Genomic DNA, 19,418 nt, shown 5'->3' with positions numbered 1-19,418 from the left:
AGAAAAAAGTAAAAACAACTCTACAGTGACATAGTTATTATCATTGCTACCAGAAATGAACTCCTGGTTGCATTTTTGTGTGTTGGTCTGGCAACGGACTCAGCCACTTGGAATTTTAACTCCCTAACATCACTGGAGAAACTATTAACCATTTCAAAATAATAATAATAAGTTACTTGTTAACTTTATGGGAAGTAATATTTTCTAAAATATCAGTTTATACCCTTGGTTGTGGAATCTAAAGAGGTGCTGGAAGCTAGAAAACATAATTTCTTTTTTTTGTTTTCCTATGAAACCAATGGATTTCAACTTTTTTTAAGAAGCATTAAAGATACAAAAAATGTAGGCATTCCATGTATTTTTCAATTTCTGAGTTTCTCAAAAAGTTCTACAACAGACTTTTTAGAATGCTATTAAATTGCTGAATTTTACAAAATAAAATCAGATAAGGGTGCTGCAGTGGTGGCTCAGTGTTAGAATTTGTGCCTGCCATATCAGAGACCTGGGTTTGATTCCCAGGGCCTGCCAATGCCAAAAAAAAAGTTGAAAATCAGATGAAACAACTACTTTTAAATATTTTTTTGAATTTATATTATCCTTAAACAAAGTAAAACAAAGCTATACAGTATGATTATCAAAATTTTAGTAGTTATTTTTACAGTTATACCAATTTGGGATTAATGCCACACTGGAAACAAATTGTGATATAACTTTTATTGTTTGGGTTTTGATAAATGTGTAGTAATTAATAATTCCTTGGTGAGACAAAATTAATAATTTCTAATATTCTTTTATTTATTCACTAAATCACCTTCTGATTTATCCAGAGCTTATGTGGATGCCCGAGTTCAGCCAATCTATGGTGGTACCAATGAAATAATGAAGGAGCTGATTGCAAGAGACATTGTCCGTGACAAATAGACATCTGCCCACATCCTGGAATCCAATTACTGCTAATCTGGTTTTAAGTCTACTGTAGAAAAAATGCAACCTAGAATGGGGTAATATACTAACTATATTTTTATATGATCTCTCTATAGAGAAAGAAATCAGTGTAAATGTAATAGTTAACATAGTGGAAAGAGATTTTTTGAATCCAAAGATTCTAAAATTCTTCAATATGAAGTTTAACTTTTAATTTTTTATATAGCTGAAAGTCAAAGGTTTTCTGCTACTAGAAGCATACTAGAATGCATGTACTGAATGCATCCCTAAAATTCTTTAAAAAAAAATATTGCTTGATGCTTTAATATTGAGGTAGAATAACTTTGTGTTGTAACACTATAAAAACATTGATAATATAGTACATTAACTTTTATAGGGAAATATAAATATAATTTAGAATGTTCAGTTATATTAGGTTTTTGCTCCAAAATCCACCGAACAGTGGATCTACCAACACCCCCCTCCCTGATTTTAAGCCCTGGAACCCTTTCTTCAAACAGGAGCTTATGCAGAAAGTCCTTATTAACACTGAGGAATGCAAAGCTGCTCTGGTTGAAGCCAGAAGGCTTCCTATCTTAGTGTCTTCGAACCCCAAGAACTTGGCTGAGCATTTGCCTCACGTCCACCAGAGCATGCCCTTGGTTTTCTCAACTTCTGACACCTGGGCTTTCAACAGATTTCCATTTTAGTTTAAATTATAGGAGAACACAGAATATAATGCTGCAATCTCAAGTATTGGTATACATCAAGCAATGGCTTTTATTTTGGAACCACATACTTTATTTAATTATTTTAACAAATGTTTTGTGTCTTCTGTAAGCGAGGAGGAGATTAAAAGTACAATGTAGGGCAGGCCACGGTGGCTCAGCAGGTAAGAGTGCTTGCCTGCCATGCCCAAGGACCCAGGTTCAGTTCCCGGTGCCTGCCCATGTTAAAAAAAAAAAAAAAAAAATCATAGAAAAAAAAAAGTACAATGTAAACAAAACTGGAAGATCCTTGTTAATAAAAATTAAGTAAATAAGTTTAGTAGTGGTAATAAGGTTATTTCAAATCATGATAAGTTCAATAAATAAATAAAAATAAGAAAATGAGGAAATGACATTTGAGATTTAAGGGATAATTATTATTGAGAAATAAACCATTATTTCAATTTATAAATAGCTAGTCTCCTTTCAGTACTGGTCTTTCTTGGCACACACTGATGAGACAGTGAATAAAGCAACTTTTAAATGGATATAGTTGGATGAATTCTTGTGTAACTCCCAAAACCTAAACGTTTTATTTGCTATTGTTGTGTCAAACATTGTATTTTAATACCACCATTCAACTGGATAGAGCAGAGAAGAGAGAGAAAATATTTTGATACCATTTTTTCCCTAGAATTCTACACCTTTGATTTGCTCTTGATCCGAAGTTTATATGATTGCCAGCTTAAGTTCTTGCTCAGTATGCATTAAACACCATGCAAAATGTGATGCAATCAAGGATTAATAGATATTATTGTTTTTATAGCTCTCACCCTCCTCTAATTTTAAGTAATGGCAGAGGATTAGATAGATGTAACATCTTACAGCCCCTTTCCCTTCCATTTCCTATTTTAAAGGAAACTATATTTTATGAAAAATCTTCCATAAGAGAAAAAGGAAATTAGCACAGCAGGAAAAAGCCTATGTAGAGGTAAACTGACTTGAGTTTGAATGATGGCTTTACCATTTAGGAGCCATTGTACCTTGGGCAAGATATTTAACTTCTCAGGATTCTTTCAGGTGCAAATGACAAAAGAAACCCAATTCATATCAATCTAAGCAACAAACTTGAGTGTACTAACTTAAAAAAGAACTTTGGAGTAGCTCATAGAACCTAAAGAACTGTAGGAACTAAGGTGTTAAGCGCCTGATTCTGGGGGCTCAGAGATACCAGCACATGTGCTACATCCCTCTATTTGTATTTTTCTTTGTACCTTGCCCTCATGGACACTGTAAAACAACTTCATTATGAGGCCTGTAAAAATTACCTTGGACACTCCATGCTTCCATGCTTCAGCACAGTGTCAGGGAGAGACACACAGTTTCACGGAGAGGCGCACTGATGAAATTAACAGACTCATCAGGAACACTTGGATCTGGGGAAGCATTTCCTGAAGCAGAGGGTGGTATCAAAAGAAAAGGAACAGAAAAACCTGCTGGACATTTCTGAGTCATATTCAACCACACACACACATACAAAATTATCAGTCTGCTACAGCTAGAGATAGGTTCTAGTAATTTTTATACATCAGACAGTGAAAGGATATCTAAAATAGATTATTTTCTGGGAATAATCTTTGGGATGTTTACTTTCTCTTCTAAGCCCGTTCTTTATTTTAACCAACTTCAGGCTTGTTTTACATCTCCCAAAGAAGCATTTGTTCTATCTTGGGCTTAAAGCTGAAAGCAATAAGGGAATTTAGTGTGTGCTTATTAAATTTTCAGCTGTTTTTTTATTTCTTTAACAGCTAATCTTTGTGTTTTGCTTGTGTGGCTTTGATTGTTGGCCCTTAGGGAGGCAACTTATCATCTGTATCTCCTGCAGAGCTGAGTGCTCAAGAAATGATAAATAATAATAATGCTCAAAATAACAGAGTGGACCAGCACAGCAAAACAGCAACACTGTGTAAATAATTAATGAGAATTTAAAAGCCTGAGTAATTTTGGTTTTTGAGTGAGATTTTAAGGCTGATAATTATTGCTTTAAAATTAATTGTGCCCTTATTTTTTGACAGTGCCATTGAAAATGGCAATATGCAAAAGAAACTTTATTTGCTATTTTAAAATCTTACTCTGGAAATCTTTACTAAATCTAGTAATTTTAGTAGTTTGTGGTCAGAGTATAAGATTTCTAGGAGATTGCTTTTTTCATATGTCAGTATTATTTTTGGCACACACAGCATTTTTTATTTGGAGTCATTAGAAAGATTTGACATTGAGATTGAAACCAACTGTAAACTTATCATGTCTACAGCTTTACAATAAATATTGAAAAATTCCACTTTATATTTGAAAGTCCCATTGTTCATTTTAAAGAAAATATTATAAACAACTTCAAACATATTCAAAAGTAGAGAGTGTAATAAATAATGAACCTCCCCCTTCAGTATTTATCAATATTTGGCAAATCTGTCTCCCCCTCCTTTTTTTCCTGAAGCATTTGAAAACAGATTCCAGCCATCATGCTATGTCACACACAAATATATTTCAGCATATATGTGCAACTGATAAAAAATATTTTACACAACTACAAAACTGTATTGTACTTTAAAACCTTAATTTTAATATATTTCCCAGTTGACATTAAATTTTCCATCATTGTATCAAGTGTGCCTTTTGTGGTTGGTTTGTTCAATCAGGATCCAAACAAGGTCCACAGATTGCATTTGGTTGTATTGTCTCCTAAGTCTCATATTTTATAGTCATCCTCCTTCCTCTCTTTTTTAAATTTTAAATTAATATGCAGTAAAATTGCCTATTTAGTTCTGTGGATTTTAACATTTTTATAGATTCATGCAACTACCACCCCAATCAGAAATTGTTCCTCAACCCCACAAAACTCCTTCATGCCATCCCTTTATAGTCACACACTCCTTACACTTCTTATACCTGGCAGGCACCAGTCTGCTCTCTGTCATTATGGTTTTTGTGTTTTGAGACTGTCATAAAATGGAATCCATACAGAAACTGGCTTCCTTCTCTTAGCAAAATGCATTTAAGAGTCATCCATGACATTTAAGACTCATCAATAGCTTGTTCCTTTTTAGCACAAAACAGTATTCCATTTAGCACCTCTTAAAGATATCTTATTTGCTAAGGGTAAGTACTCAGGAGAGGGATTGTTGAGTCACGTGGTAAGTGTATAGTTAACTTTATAAAAAATTGCCAAACTGTTTTTCCACAGTGCCTGTACCAGTTTTGCCTTCCTTCCAGCGATTTAAGAGTTCCAGTTACTCTGCATGCTCTCTACCACTTGTATTTTTTTATTTTAGTCATTCGAATAGGTATGTAGTGGTATCTCATTGTGGTTTTAATTTGAATTTCCCTAATATCTAATGGTATTGAACATCTTTTCATGTGCTTATTCGCCTTCTATATATTTTCTTTGTTCAATTGTCTGTTGAGATCTTTCACCTATTTTTTCAGTTGTGTTGCTTGTTTTCTTAATGCTGACTTTGTGAGTTCTTTACATATTCTGGATCCTGTCAAGCACAAGGCATGGTCACGTGGACAGATTTGGTCAGTAAGGAAATAATAAGCCCTTCTAGACTCAAACAGTTTATTACATATGTAGATAGTGATAAGAAGAGTAGACTAAGGTGCCAGCTCTCTGTGGCTCCTGCACGGGCTGGCACCAAAATAAAAGGGGCCAGAGAACTACAATAAGATTGATAGGACACCCTGCTGCTCTAAGAGCCCATTCCATGCTGCAGAAGCAGTTTTATAGCCTGCAGATGTCCCTTAAGGAGAGTGTGTCAGAAAGCCTCATACCTCATCAGACAATGAGAAACCGTCTCATGACAGCCTCCTTGTTATATAGGAAAGCAAGTGAGAAATGGCTTTGTAGAAGCTCCTCATAAGCCTTCCATGATCTCATTTTGTGGAAGGATTAACAAGGCATTCTGCCAAGATTCAGCTACAGTTCAAGTCTTGCCTATGTGGTTTATGTGGAAACATGCAAGGTCATCAGGTACCAGCACAGAGGTATTATTCCCTTAGAGAAACGAGTCCTTTGTCAGATATGTGCTTTGTAAATATTTTCTCCCTGTCTGTGGCTAGTCCTTTCATACTCTTTAACAGTGGGCTTCACAGAACAAAAGGTTTTACTTTCGATGAATTCCAGTTTATCATATTTTTCCTTTTATGGTTCATGAATTTGGTATCATATCTAAGAACTCTTTGCCCAAACCTAAGGCATAAAGTTTTTCTCCTATGTTTTCTTCTAAGAATTGTACAGTTTTACATTGTGCCTTTAGATCTATGATCCATGTAGTAGTATTTTATAAGATATAAGATTTTTGTACATAGATATATGATTCTTGTAACACCATTTGTCGAAATAACTATTTTTTCCCATGAAATTGACTTGCACCTTTGTCAACAATCATTTGACCATATCCGTGAGGCTTTTTAAAGGGGACTCGCTTTTCCATTTCATTGTTCTGTGTATCTACACCTTTGCCAATACTAATACTGTCTTGATTACTGTAACTTCATAGGTAATTTTAAAATCACCTATAGGTAGTAGGATTCCTCCAACTTTATTCTTCTTTTTCAAACTTGTTTTGATTATTCTAGTTCCTTTGCTTAGCCATTTAAATTTTTTAATTATCTTGTCCATATCTTCAAAAAAATCCTGCTAGGGTATTGATTGGAATTGTATCAAATCTGTAGATCAGTTTTAAGAGAATTGCCATCTTTACTGTGGTGAGGCTTCTAAACCGTGCAAAAAAAAATGTGTCTAAATTATGTCTTCTGTCTCCTGCACATTTTGTTACATTAATAGTAAAGTGTTTGACTTTTTTTGGAGCTACTATAAATTATATTATTTAATTCTGGTTTCCAATTGTTTATTGCCAATATGAGTGATTGTGGTTTGTTGACCTTGTATCCTATGATCTTGTTAAACTTGTTTATTAATTTTAGGTGTGCTTTGTAGATTCCTTGGAATTTTTTACATAGTCGATTATGTCAGCTATGAAGAGGGGGAGTTTTATTTATTTTCTAATATGCCTTTTTCCCCCCTTATTGCACTGAATAGGACTTCTAGTGTGATGTTAAACAGGAACTGTAAGAATGGACATCCTCATTTGTTCCCAATCTTAAGGCAAAACATTCAGGCTTTCACATAATGTATAATGTTGGCTGTAGGGTTTTTTTTTTTCAGATTTTATTGAGATATATTCACTAATATATTCCATCCAAAGTGTACAATCAGTATCTCATCGTATCATCAGTTGTACAATCACCATCACTCTCAATTTTAGGCCATTTTCATTGCTCCAAAAAAGAAAATTATCAGATAGACACCCAAAAAAGAAAACCCCAAACACCCCCAAATCCCTTATCTCCCTTTTATTGACCCCTAGTATTGTGGTGGCACACCAGTTATTGTTGATGAAAGAATTTTAAGGTATTACTGTTAACTGTAGTCTGTGGCTTGCAACAGGTATTTTCCCCCACATACCACTGTATTATTAACTCTTTGTACCGGTGTTATATACAGTTGTACTAGTTCATACAAGAACTTATTTAAATTTGTAGTGTTAATCGATGACATACTTGACTCTAAAGAACAACCACTTTCAACCTAATTCACAAGCTATAGGTTTTTATAGATACTCTTTATTAAATGGAGGAATTTCCTTATAATCCTAATTTGCAAATAATGTTTTCATTAATGGACATTGAATTCTTTCCATTGCTTTTCCTAACCTCAATTTATATGATCATTTGGGTTTTCTTTTCTTCTTTGAACTACTAACATCGTGGATTACACTGATTGGTTTTTGAGTTTTAAACCAGCCCTGTATTCCTGGGATAAACCTAACTTGGTTGTGGTATATTACTGTTTTTACATATTGCTGGATTCAACCTACAAATATTTTCTTGGGTATTTCAGCATCTATGTTCACAAGGGATATTGATCTGTAATTTTATTTTCTTGCAGTTTCTTATTTAGTTCTGTTATCAGGGTAATGCTGACCTCATAAAATGAATTGGGGATTATTTCTACCTTTTCCCTTCATGTCACTGATTTGTTGCAGAATCCTGGCCATTTAGTTTATAGAATGTCCACCATTGTTAATTTGCTTGATTGACCCTTCATGGTGGTTTCTAATTTTGTAAACTGGTAGATAGATCTAGAGGCTTGATTCGATTCAAGTTTAATATTTTTGCTTCAAAAATTTAAGTTATGCTATGATTTTTTTTCTATTGCATCTCATGATGAGACAATGTCTAGTTGTCTCACTTTTAGTGATGCTAAGATTTGTCAGTGGGTCCAGATAATATAGGTCTGATACTTCAAAATTCCCCACCAACTTTCCACCTAATGGTTTTAACATCTATTGATAGTTATTGACAAGATCTATTTTATTAGGATGCAAAGATGATTTAAGTTTTTCCAGTCCTTTTGCATTATTAACCCCCCAAAAGAAGTTTCATCAACTTTTTCATTAGCTGGTAGGTCCGGTGGCTCCTTTAGGAGTCAGAAGCTGAGACAGTATTAGCAGTGCAAGAGGCTTGTTGAGAGGTAATATCTGTGAAAGATGAAAAGAGAAGGAAGCCATATTGGGTAGGGAGAATAGAGCCTCATGTTGTGATGCGGATATGACAAAGTCTTGTCCAATCCAATGGGGAGCTGTAACTTAAAGACTGCTTATTAAAGGAATCCTACAAAAATGGCCAGCCTTATGTTCTTTTGCTCTACTCACTCTTTGAACAGGGACTGCTTGGGAGGATGGTGGGCCAACCTCAAAACTCAGGCTGGTCTTAAAGGTGCTCACAGCTGGAAGCTGTTAATTAACTGAACTCACAACAAAATGGCATATTCTTGTTTGAAGAGAGATCTGGGAATTGCACTTCCATGGCTGCTACATCCTGAAATGCAAATTATAAACGAAAGGCAGAATAAATTCTTGATTACTTTATCAGTTTTGGGAATAATGAATGGGTGCCTTATCAGCCTCCGAAGGTAATAGTCTTAGTAAGTATTCTTGAGTTTGGGAATTGATTTTTCAATTAATTGCAGTCATTATTCTTTTTGGTGCTCAAGTTGTTTCATTTAAAGCCTGTAAGAGCCTTTGCAAGTTGGTTGCTTTATCATTTTGCAAACATATTCTGAAGTACGGAGAATAGTATAATGAACCACCTCATATGCCTCACCCAGCTTCTATAGTTATCAAATCATGGCCAATCTTTAGTGATCATACCCCTATGGACATCCCTTATGATTATTTGGAAATAAATACCAGATATAATTTCTTCTTGAGTCATTTTGACATGATCCATTATTTTGATAGCTTCTTGCTTTCTGGCACAACAAAATTTCCCATACCTAATATGTACAATCCCTGACCTGGAGCTGGAGAGACAGGTAAGCTCAGAGACAGGGTAGGCTCAAAACTGGTTGATTGAGCCACACAGCTTTGTTAAGGACCCACTTTAACAGTTTTTTCCATCTTACTGTTCAGTCTTTGATAGCGTAGGCCTAATTCTAAAACTGGCTTCTGTAATGATTATGGGATGGGCTTTCTGGTTCATATCTAGGATGAGAGAATGCATTTCTGCTCAGCATTTTGGGTCTCTAATAGGGAGAGTTTTGGTCTCTTGCCTACCCTCTGAACCAAAAGCTGTGTCCAGGGAAGTGAAATGTGTTAATTTACTTAAGCGAGTTAGGGCCTACTATAGGAGCATATTCACCCAAACATATGAGTTGAATGTATGGCCAGATACCAGCGTGAAAATCAAGAAAATATTAAAGGAAAACTGCAGAATAAAAGCCAAACAGACAACTAGCAAATACTTATAACAACTACACCGTATACTCAGGTCACTGGGATCGGTGCCTTAAGATTGTCAGAGTGCATGTGTCATTAACCTCAGGTCTTTAAGTTTGCTAAAGCTGCTGGAATGCAAAACTGAACGAGGATTAAAGAACATGGCTTTTCTGGGGTATGTGACAGTTTTAAATAGCACACCAGGAAACTGTCATGATGTCCATATTTCATAGAACATGAATAAAAATAATGGAATACTTTTTCAGTTGTAGTGATTTCTGACCAGTATTTCAGGATATGCATGTTAAGTTAAAGATCTATAGGGTTAGTATTCTGAAAGCACTTTCAACACTTCACTTCCTTATGCAAAATTCTTCAATGATTCCATTATTACCTAAAGAATAAAGTTTAGATTCCTAACTTAACCTTGCATCAAAGGTTTCCATATTTTGGTCCTAACTTATTTTGTAGACTTACATATCACTATTGTTTTAAATTGCATCAATATGGTCAGCACTCTTTTTCCATCCATGGATGCAGCCAGAGCCTGAAAAAAGAATTGTAGTTCCAAAAATCTTTTAGCTGTCTTTTTTTTTTTTTTTTTTTTTCTTTTTGACTTCTCAAATCAGCTTGCTACATCTAGCTATCTCTGATTTAGATATTTTGCTTTGGAAATTGGTGGAAGCCATTATCTAACATCTATTCTCCCTTCAAATATAACAGAATCCCTGTATTATTGGAAGTTGGAGTGTGTCAACTTTGGCTCTATTTCCTAGCCTTTCTTGCAATGAGACATATCCACATGATTAAGTTGTAGATATTGTTATGAAAGACTTTAGGTGAGGTACCTTAAAGGGCATGTTTGCTTTCTGCCCTTCTTCCTGCCTGCTGCTTTGGAAATAAATAGGATGGCTGTAGTTCCAGTATCCATATGTGACCATAAAGTGACTTTGAAAATGGAAGTCAGGGCTGAGAATGGCAGAAAGGAAAATAGGAAAGAACCTGGGTCACCAGTGACTTTGTAACTTGGCTTTATCAACTCTGAACTTACCGATTCCAGAAAGTAAAAGACAGATTTCTTTTACTGTATGTCATTGAGTCGTAAGATTTACCATTATTTATGTACCATTGTGGTGCAAGTTGCTGTACTTGCATCACGGGAACAAACACAAGCTCAGGCACAACAGAGGCTTCCAGCAAGTGACCACTTTATTACTTACCCAGCATGAAACGTCCACAAGAGTAGAGGAAAAGATCCCACATTGGCTTGTCCCGTGGAAAGGCCAACCACTCAGGTGAAGATTGGTAGATGGCAGCTCCACACACTTCTCTTTGTCAGAGATAAGGAACCAATTGTGACTGGTCCCTTAAGGACACCAACTGTTTGGCAGCTCCACAAGCCTCTTTCACATCAGAAATGAGGGACACCTGCACTGTCTGAGCAGTGAGCTGTTATGCACTCCAGGGGAGGGAGTGGGGCGCTACCAGTGAGCAACCTTTGTGCCCAGGCCAACAGCTGGGACTGGTTAAAATTAATGTCTCCCCCAGCTCCCTACAGGTCTCTCGCTAAATAGAAACATACCAAACATCTGCATGCAACCAAATAAGAGTGGAATGTACCAAATAACCTATACACAAGCAAGAGGGGAAAAGGTGGGGGATAGGTGAGAGCTGGGAGATGGTCACTGAGCACGGCCTTGACTTTCCCAGCAATGATTAAGAAAGAAAAAACACTGCCAATCAGAGTGACACAATTCTTTCTTATTACAACAATTGTTGAGATCATTTAAACTTCAGAGGTATTAAATTGGGGAAAAAACGTGTCTTAGAGGGCCACAGTGGCTCAGCAGGCAGAGTTCTCGCTTGCCATGCTGGAGACCTGGGTTCAATTCCAGACCAAAAAAAAAAAAAAAAAAATCATGGCTTAGAATCAATGAAATATGTTATAAGAAAATGAACTTGTGTTTAAGCCATCCTTATTTTGTTCTGTTGCATTATATTACTTATCTGCCTGACTACATTTTTAGACTTAAAATGCCTTAAGGTTCATGTGTACATCTTTATCAGGGGTCATTGTTTTTACAATCAACTTTATTAAAATATAATTCACATATAATAAATGTGTTTGTTTTTTTGGGGTGTGTGGTGCATGGGCTGGGAATCAAACCCAAGTCTCCTGCATGGCAGGCAAGCGTTCTACCACTGAACCATGTGTGTGCCCTTGTATCTGTTTTAAGTATACATTTTGATGAGTTTTGACAAATGCCTGTACCCTTTACTTTCCACCATTATCAAGATATAGTGGAAGGTAAATTCGCCCCTTAAGCCCAGTCAATCCCCCCTACCCCGGTCCTAGGCAACCACTGATCTGTTTTCTGTCATTGTAAGTTAAATTTGTCTTTTCTAGAGCTTTATGTAAATCAGATCATACAATATTTACTCCTTTATGTCTGGCTTCTTTTGCTCAGCATGATGTTTGAGACTTATCTGTGTTGTGTTGCACGTATCACTAATTTGTTTCTTTTTATTGCTGAGTAGTATTTCATTGTATGAAAGTATCACAATTTGTTTATTCCTTCACCAGTTGATGGATCTTAGGCTTGTTTCCAGTTTGGGGCTATTATGAATCAGATGCTATGGATATTTACATACACAGAGAGTTATTTATTTATTTATTGTATGCTGTATGGCGGAGTCACATTTCATTATTTTTCCATGTGAGTATCCCGTTATTGCAATACCATTTGTTGAATTTTTCTTTGTTTTTTTTTTGTTTGTTTATTTTTTGAGAATGTATAGACCAGGAATTGAACCTGGGTCTCCTGCATGGCAGTGAGACCTCCTACCACTGAACTATCCTTACATCTCCCCACTCCCACCCCCGACCATACCTCCACCCCCACCCCAACACACACACAGGGTTATTTTTTATTCTTCTACAACCATGGGCCAGTTGTTTCCACTTCTATCTTACTCTGGCTCTGAGACTGACTCCTACCTACCCCTTCCCTTTGCTGCTTGTCTATAGATTTGGCTGATTAAAGCTAAAACTAGCACGAGTCTGACTTCTCAGCTTTAGGCCTGCTGTTTCTCCTATTCCACATCTAAACCTGATCATAAAAATGAAGAGTTAAATATATTGGAATACACAGTAAGGGACAATTTCCCTGCACACAGATATAGGAATAAACAGGGAAGGTTTCCAAACTATATCTCTTCAAACTGTCTACTCCTTTGGATCTTCTGTACCATTGCCTTAATCTTAGTGCTTCTTGTCTAAATTACCAGAACAACCTTCCTACTTGTTTCTTTGCCTCTAGATTTGCCATTCAGTCTCTCCTACCCACTCCTTTTATGTCACTCCTTTACTTTACATCCTTCACAGGCTCCACATTTCTAATGGATACAACCCCTTAGTAAGGAATATAAACCCTTGCTTTCCTCTTTAGCCCCAGCTTTCACCATGTTCTTGTTTGTACTCTACATTCCAGCCTAGTCAACTGTGACCCATTCTTAAAAACTGAATTGAAGGCTCACCTTTTCCAGGAAGTCCCTCACTCTCTTTTTAAAGAGAGAACAATATATTGTATATTTATAGTGAAGTTTTATATATGAGATAAAAACATGCTTTTCAATTAAGTTCTGTAAATCCCCTATAGCAGGGTTTCTCAACTTCTCTATTATGGACATTTGGAATCAGATAATGTATTTGTTGTGGAGGCTGTCCTGTGCATTGTAAGATGTTTAGCAGCATCCCTGGCCTCTACCCATTATAGGCCAAGAGCACTGCTCTAGTCATAACAATAAAAAAAAGTCTCAAAACATTGCAAAATATCCCTGGGGAAAAGAGTTTGGTTTTGGTTCACTTAATCAGTCAGATTCTAAACATAGCATACTAAAATCTTTCACAATGACTATGCTTTAGCCAAGACATCCTCATGTTTTTATATTTTTAATGCAATTTTATTTAGATATAGTCACATAACATACAAACCATCCAAAATTTATAATCGCTGGTTCCTAGTATCATCACATAGTTGTGCATATATCCCCATGATCTAATTTAGAACATTTTCATTACTCCAGAAAAGAAATAAAAATTAAAAAGAAGATCTGAAATAATCCCATACTCCTCCCCCCCCCCCCCATTATTGACCTTTAGCAATGGTGTGGTACATTTGTTACTGCTGATGAAAGAGCATTAACATATTACTGCTAACTATAGTCCATAGTTTGCAATAGGTACATTTTCCCCATATACTTCTCTATTATTAACTCCTTGGAATAGTGTCATACATCTGCTCTAATTCATGAAAGAACTTTTAAATATTTGTATAGTTAATTACAGACTGTCCTATACAAAGGACAACTATACAAAGATTCACTGTTATATATTCCCATGTTTTAACCTCCAGCTTTCCTTCTCTATGAAGTTTTGCCTTGAGTATTTGCCATGTTGCTTAGTGCATAAAGGTTTATGACTTATCTTCATGGACTGAATCTTTATTCACTAGAATCACCCTCTACCTTATTGAATGTTATTTAATGTACTTGGCTTTGAGATTTTATTTTATCTTGTAATAATAGTTTAACACCTGGATTTTTGTTTGCTGTTTGCTTGATTGCATTTTTTTAGTCATCTTTAAATGTCCCTTTGTTTTTTTCTTAAACTTAAAAAAAATTTATTCATATACCATACAGCCATATAGATTTTGCAGTCAGTTCACAAGATCATCATATAACTGTGCATTCGTCATCGCAATAGATTTTTGAACATTTTCATTACTCAAAAAAAAATGAAAATAAAAATAAAAAAGAACACCCAAAACATCCCATACCCTCTCCCCACCCCCTATTATTTATTTGTTTTTGTCTATTTTTTCTTTCTTACTCATTATTCTAGTTTGCTAGCTACTGGAATGCAATATATCAGAAACAGAATGGCTTTCAAAAAGAGGAATTTAATGTTACAAGTTTACAGTTCTAAGGCTATGTGAAATTGTCCAAATTAAAGCAAGTCTATAGAAATGTCCAATCTAAGGCACCAGGAAAGATACCTTGGTTCAAGAAGGCTGATTACATTCAGCATTTCTTCTCCAAAAGTCACTGGCTGGTGGACTCTCTGCTTCGTGGTTCTGCAGTGTTCTGAAGCTCTTTCCAAAATACTTCTTCTTTTATAGGAGTCCAGTAAACTAATCAAGACCCACTTAGAATGGGTGGAGACAAGTCTCCATTTAATGAAGTTTAATACTCACAATTGATAGAGTCACATCTCCATGAAGAAAACCTAATCAAGTTTCCAATCTATAGTAATTAGCAGGGATTAGAAGAAACCGTTGCTCCCACAAGATTGATTAGGATTAAAACATGGCTTTTCTAGGGTACATAAATCCTTTCAAACTGGCACACTCATCTTTCCAAACACTGGATAAAGGGAGTATCAGTCACAAGGTTTTCACAATCACAGGGTCACACCTTAAAAGTTCTGTAGTTATTCAATCATCTTAATCAAGGCTATTGGATTACAGTTCAACAGTTGCAGGTATTTCCCTCTAGTTACTCCAATACACCACAACCTAAAAAAGGATGTATGTATAAAATGCATAAGAATAACTCCCAGAATGACCACTCAGCTCTATTTGAAATCTCTTAGACACTGAAACTTTACTTTGTTTCATTTATCTTCCCCCTTTTGGCCAAGATGTCCTTCTCAATCCCATAATGCCAGGGCCAGGCTCACCCCTGGAGTCATATCGCACATCTCAGGGAGATTTATACCCCTGAGAGTCATGTCCCACAAAGTGGGGAAATCAGTGAACCCACTTGTAGAGTTGACTTAGAGAGAGAGGCCACATCTGAGCAACAAAAAGAGGTATTCTGGAGGTGACTCTTAGGCATAATCATAAGTAGGCTTGGCTTCTCCTTTGCAGGAAAAAGTTTCATAAGGGCAAGCCCCAAGATCAAGGTGTGATCCATCAAATTGGCAGTCCCAAATGATTGTGAGAATATTGGACCTTCCCCAGGTGGGGAAATTTAATATTTCCACCTTTTTCTCCAGTCCCTCAAGGGTGTTTTGCAAATACTCTTTAATCTTCTGCCCAGTTTACGCTGGGATGTATCAGGGCATCACAGCAACCATCATACCAACATATCTCACTCCCTATTAAAGGTTCCATGTAATTATGGTGTTCAAATTAGCTTATCATACATGTTAGATTAGATAGTGTACTACAGAAAATATAAATTTTGCGCCAAATAAACATCTCTTCCTTTGGTCTCACACAGAAATTGAAGTTTTAAAATACAGTCAATATCATCTTTTACCCTTTAGTCTGATTTATCTTAGTGCTACTCAGATCAGCTTCATTCATATCTCTACTTGAAGTCTGATCATGTTTTCAGTGTTTTTAACAGTTGCTGTATGGAGTAATGGTGACTTTCACAGCTACAGAACTCGAGCTCTGAGTCTCAGGTGTCACACGAATACTCAAAATTCCAGGGAACGACCAGGTTATACACAAAGAGCTCAGCATCTGAGACTTAGAAATAACAGTTACAACTCTGGAATAGACGTGACTGCGGTAAGAGCTTACAATTTAGGAACCTTTACAATGGGCCTTCCCCTGATAACTTGCATTCTTGAATTCAATTCTCAGAGTTGGCACATTACAGTTAGTCTGTATTAGTGAGACATAATGATATTTGTCTTTTCCTTTCTGGCTTATTTCATTCAGTATACAGTCCTCAAGATTCATTCATCTACTTGCATGCCTCACAATTTCATTCCTTCTTGCCGCTGCTCAATAGTCCAATGTATGTATATACCTCTGTTCCCTCTTCCATTCCTCAGTGGATGAACCCTTGGGCCACCTTCATGCATTGTAAATTGTGATCACTGCTGCCATAAACATTGTTGTGCACATGTTCATTCATGTGTTCACTCTCAGGCCCTCCAAGAATACAACTTAACTATGGGGTTGCAGGATCATACGGCATCCCCACCCCCAGCCTCCTGTAGAACCACCACACTGCCCTCTGGAGAAGCTGCACCACTCTCCTTCCCTACCAACAGTGAATAGGTACATCTCTCTCTCCACATTTTCTCCAGCACTTTTTATCTCTGTTTGTTTTTCAATAGTTTTATTCACACATCATACAATCCAACCTAAGTAAAAAAAAATCATTGGCTCCCAGTATAATCAACACAGCCATAGCTTCACCACCCTGGAAGTCTTTTAATTGTCCCTAGACAGGTTTGGGGTCCCAGCTCTGTGCTCACATATCACCCCATGTGTTCCTCTAGTGTAGCTTTGCAAGTTGTACTGTCATTGTCTATTTATTGTGCTTGTGACACCTGTGAATTGCTTGAGAGAAGGGTTGATCCTTCTCCTCTATCTCTAGCCTTTATCACAGTGTCAGCTGTTTATTAAGTGCTGCACAAATGTTTTCTGAATGAAAGGAATGACTAAATAAAAGTGGAGTGGAGGAGAGAAGTTTATATGATGAAATCATTGTAATACTGCTTACCTTGACATTTTCATGTGCTTCCAGACAGGTAATAATTATGTCAGCAAGAATGGTGCCCTTCTATTCTCCTTGTTCCCACTGGATCTTTAAGGCTCTTTTCTAGTCACTGTTAAATTTTTGCTTGGAAATCAAAATTGCTTTAAGTCTACCTTGAACTTAAAAATGATAATAAAGTCTTGATTTAAAAAAATTAACTACAAGCATTTGTCAGGCTTTTGCTGCATGAATAATGCAAAAAACAATTTGGTAAATGGTTCCTTATGTCAATTTTTACATAATAAGCTTTGATGTGCAGTGTCTGGAAATTGGCACATATATGCTACAAATATTAAAATTAGGCTATAGAATATTATTCAGTGTCAAGGAATAAAAATGGGAATAAAAACAGAATGCGCAATGCCATTTCATACATATAAAATATAGTGGGCCTTATCAATGATTTTAGATTCCCTCTTTGTGGTTTTAAGTATCATAAACTGAAAATACAAGAAATAAGAAAAAGATATTTTTCTTTGAAAATGAAAAAGATATTTTATCTATATGATATCTTGATGTCATCTGCAAATGGTGAAAGTTTTACTTCTTCCTTTCCGATGATGCCTTTTATTTCTTTTTCTGAAGATGCCTTTTATTTCTTTCTCTTGCCTAATTGCTGTGGCTAGAAGTTCTAGCACAATGTTGAGTAACAGAGATCACAGTGGGCATACTTTTATGGTTCCAGATGTTAGGGTGAAAGTTTTCAGTCTTTCACCATTGAGTACAGTGTTAGCTGTGGGATTTTCAACTTTATCATGTTGAGGAAGTTTCCTTCTATTTCTACCTTTTGAAGTGTTTTCATCAAGAAAAAATGCTGAATATTGTCAAAATGCCTTTCCTTCATCAACCAAGAAAAGCATATGTTTTCCCACCTTGTTTTGTTAATGTGGTCTATTACATTAATTGATTTTCTTGTATTGAACAACCATTGCGTACCTCAGAGAAAACCCACTTGATTGTGGTGTACATTGGATTTGATTTGCAAGTAGTGTCTTGAGGATTTTTCATCTAATTCATAAGAGAATTCAGTTGTAATTTTCTTTTCTTATGGTACCTTTACCTGGCTTTGGTATTAGTGACTTCATAGAATGAGTTAGGTATTGTTCCTTCTTCTTCATTTTTTTTGAGCAGGATTGGTATTAATTCTTCTTGAAATACTTGAATTCCATTCAGGAATTCACCTGTGAAGCCATCTGGTTCTGGGCTTTTCTCTGTTGGCAGCTTTTTGATGAGTGATTCTCTTTGCCTGTAATTGGACTGTTGAGGTCTTCTATTTCTTCTACAGTTGTGTAGGCTGTTTATGTGTGTTCTAGTTTGCTAGCTGTCGGAATGCAATATACCAGAAACGGAATGGCTTTTAACAAGGGGAATTTAATGAGTTGTTAGTTTACAGTTCTAAGGCTGAGAAAATGTCCCAATTAAAACAAGTCTATAGAAATGTCCAATCAAAGGCATCCAGGGAAAGATACCTTGGTTCAAGAAGGCTGATGAAGTTCAGGGTTGGAAGGGCACGTGGTGAATATGGCGTCATCCGCTAGCTTTCTCTCCTGGCTTCCAGTTTCATGAATGTCCCCGGGAGGCGTTTTCCTTCTTCATCTCCAAAGGTCGCTGGCTCGTGGACTCTCTGCTTCGTGGTGCTGCAGCATTCTCTGCTCTCTCTGAATCTTTTATTCTCCAGAATGCTTCCTCTTCTATAGGACTTCAGAAACTAATCAAGACCCACTCAAATGGGTGGAGACATGTCATCCCCTAATCCAGTTTAACAACCACTCCTGACTAAATCACATCATCCAGGGAGATGATCTCATTATAGTTTCAAACATACAGTATTGAATAGGGATTATTCTACCTTTATGAAATGGGATTTATATTAAAACAAGGCTTTTCTTAGGGGGCATACTTCCTTTCAAACCAGCACAATGTTTTTCTAGGAATTTACTCATTTCATCAAGATTGGCTAATTTTTTAGCATACAGTTGTTCATAGTATCTTCTTATGATCGTTTTATTTCTGTGGAGTCAGTAGTAATGTGTCTCCTCTCATTTCTGATTTTATTTATTTACATTTTCTCTCTTTTTTTCCTTTGTTGGTCTAGCTAAAGCTTTGTTGATTTTATTGATCTTCTCAAAGAACCACCTTTTGGTTGTGTTAATTCTATTTGTTTTATTTTGTTTATTTCAGCTTTAATCTTTGTTATTTCTTTTCTTCTGCTTGCTTTGGGATCAGTTTGCTGTTCATTTTCTAGAGTTTCCAGGTGTGCCATTAGGTTTTTTATTTTGGCTCTTTCTTCTTTTTAGTGCAGGTATTTTTGGCAATAAATTTCCCTCTCAGACTGCCTTTGCTGCATCCCATAAATTTTGATACATTGTGTCCTTCTTTTCCT

The 19,418-nt window shown here is 36.1% G+C and overlaps 1 protein-coding gene across 1 annotated transcript in view; it reads left to right on the top strand.

Moving 5' to 3' along the window:
* The window catches only part of ACADL (acyl-CoA dehydrogenase long chain), a 45,455-nt gene extending 43,276 nt beyond the window's left edge, over positions 1 to 2,179 (top strand). The window contains exon 11 of the mRNA XM_077154977.1: positions 828 to 2,179. Within this exon, the coding sequence (XP_077011092.1) occupies positions 828 to 921 (94 nt within the window). The 3' untranslated portion in view covers positions 922 to 2,179. The remainder of the gene's footprint in view (positions 1 to 827) is intronic.
* Positions 2,180 to 19,418: the final 17,239 nt, after the last annotated feature.

This window comes from Tamandua tetradactyla, chromosome 3 (genome assembly GCF_023851605.1).
Source record: "Tamandua tetradactyla isolate mTamTet1 chromosome 3, mTamTet1.pri, whole genome shotgun sequence".
Taxonomy (NCBI): domain Eukaryota; kingdom Metazoa; phylum Chordata; class Mammalia; order Pilosa; family Myrmecophagidae; genus Tamandua; species Tamandua tetradactyla.
The sequence above is the reverse complement of the archived record's forward strand: the minus strand, read 5'-3'. Positions and strand labels throughout refer to the sequence as shown.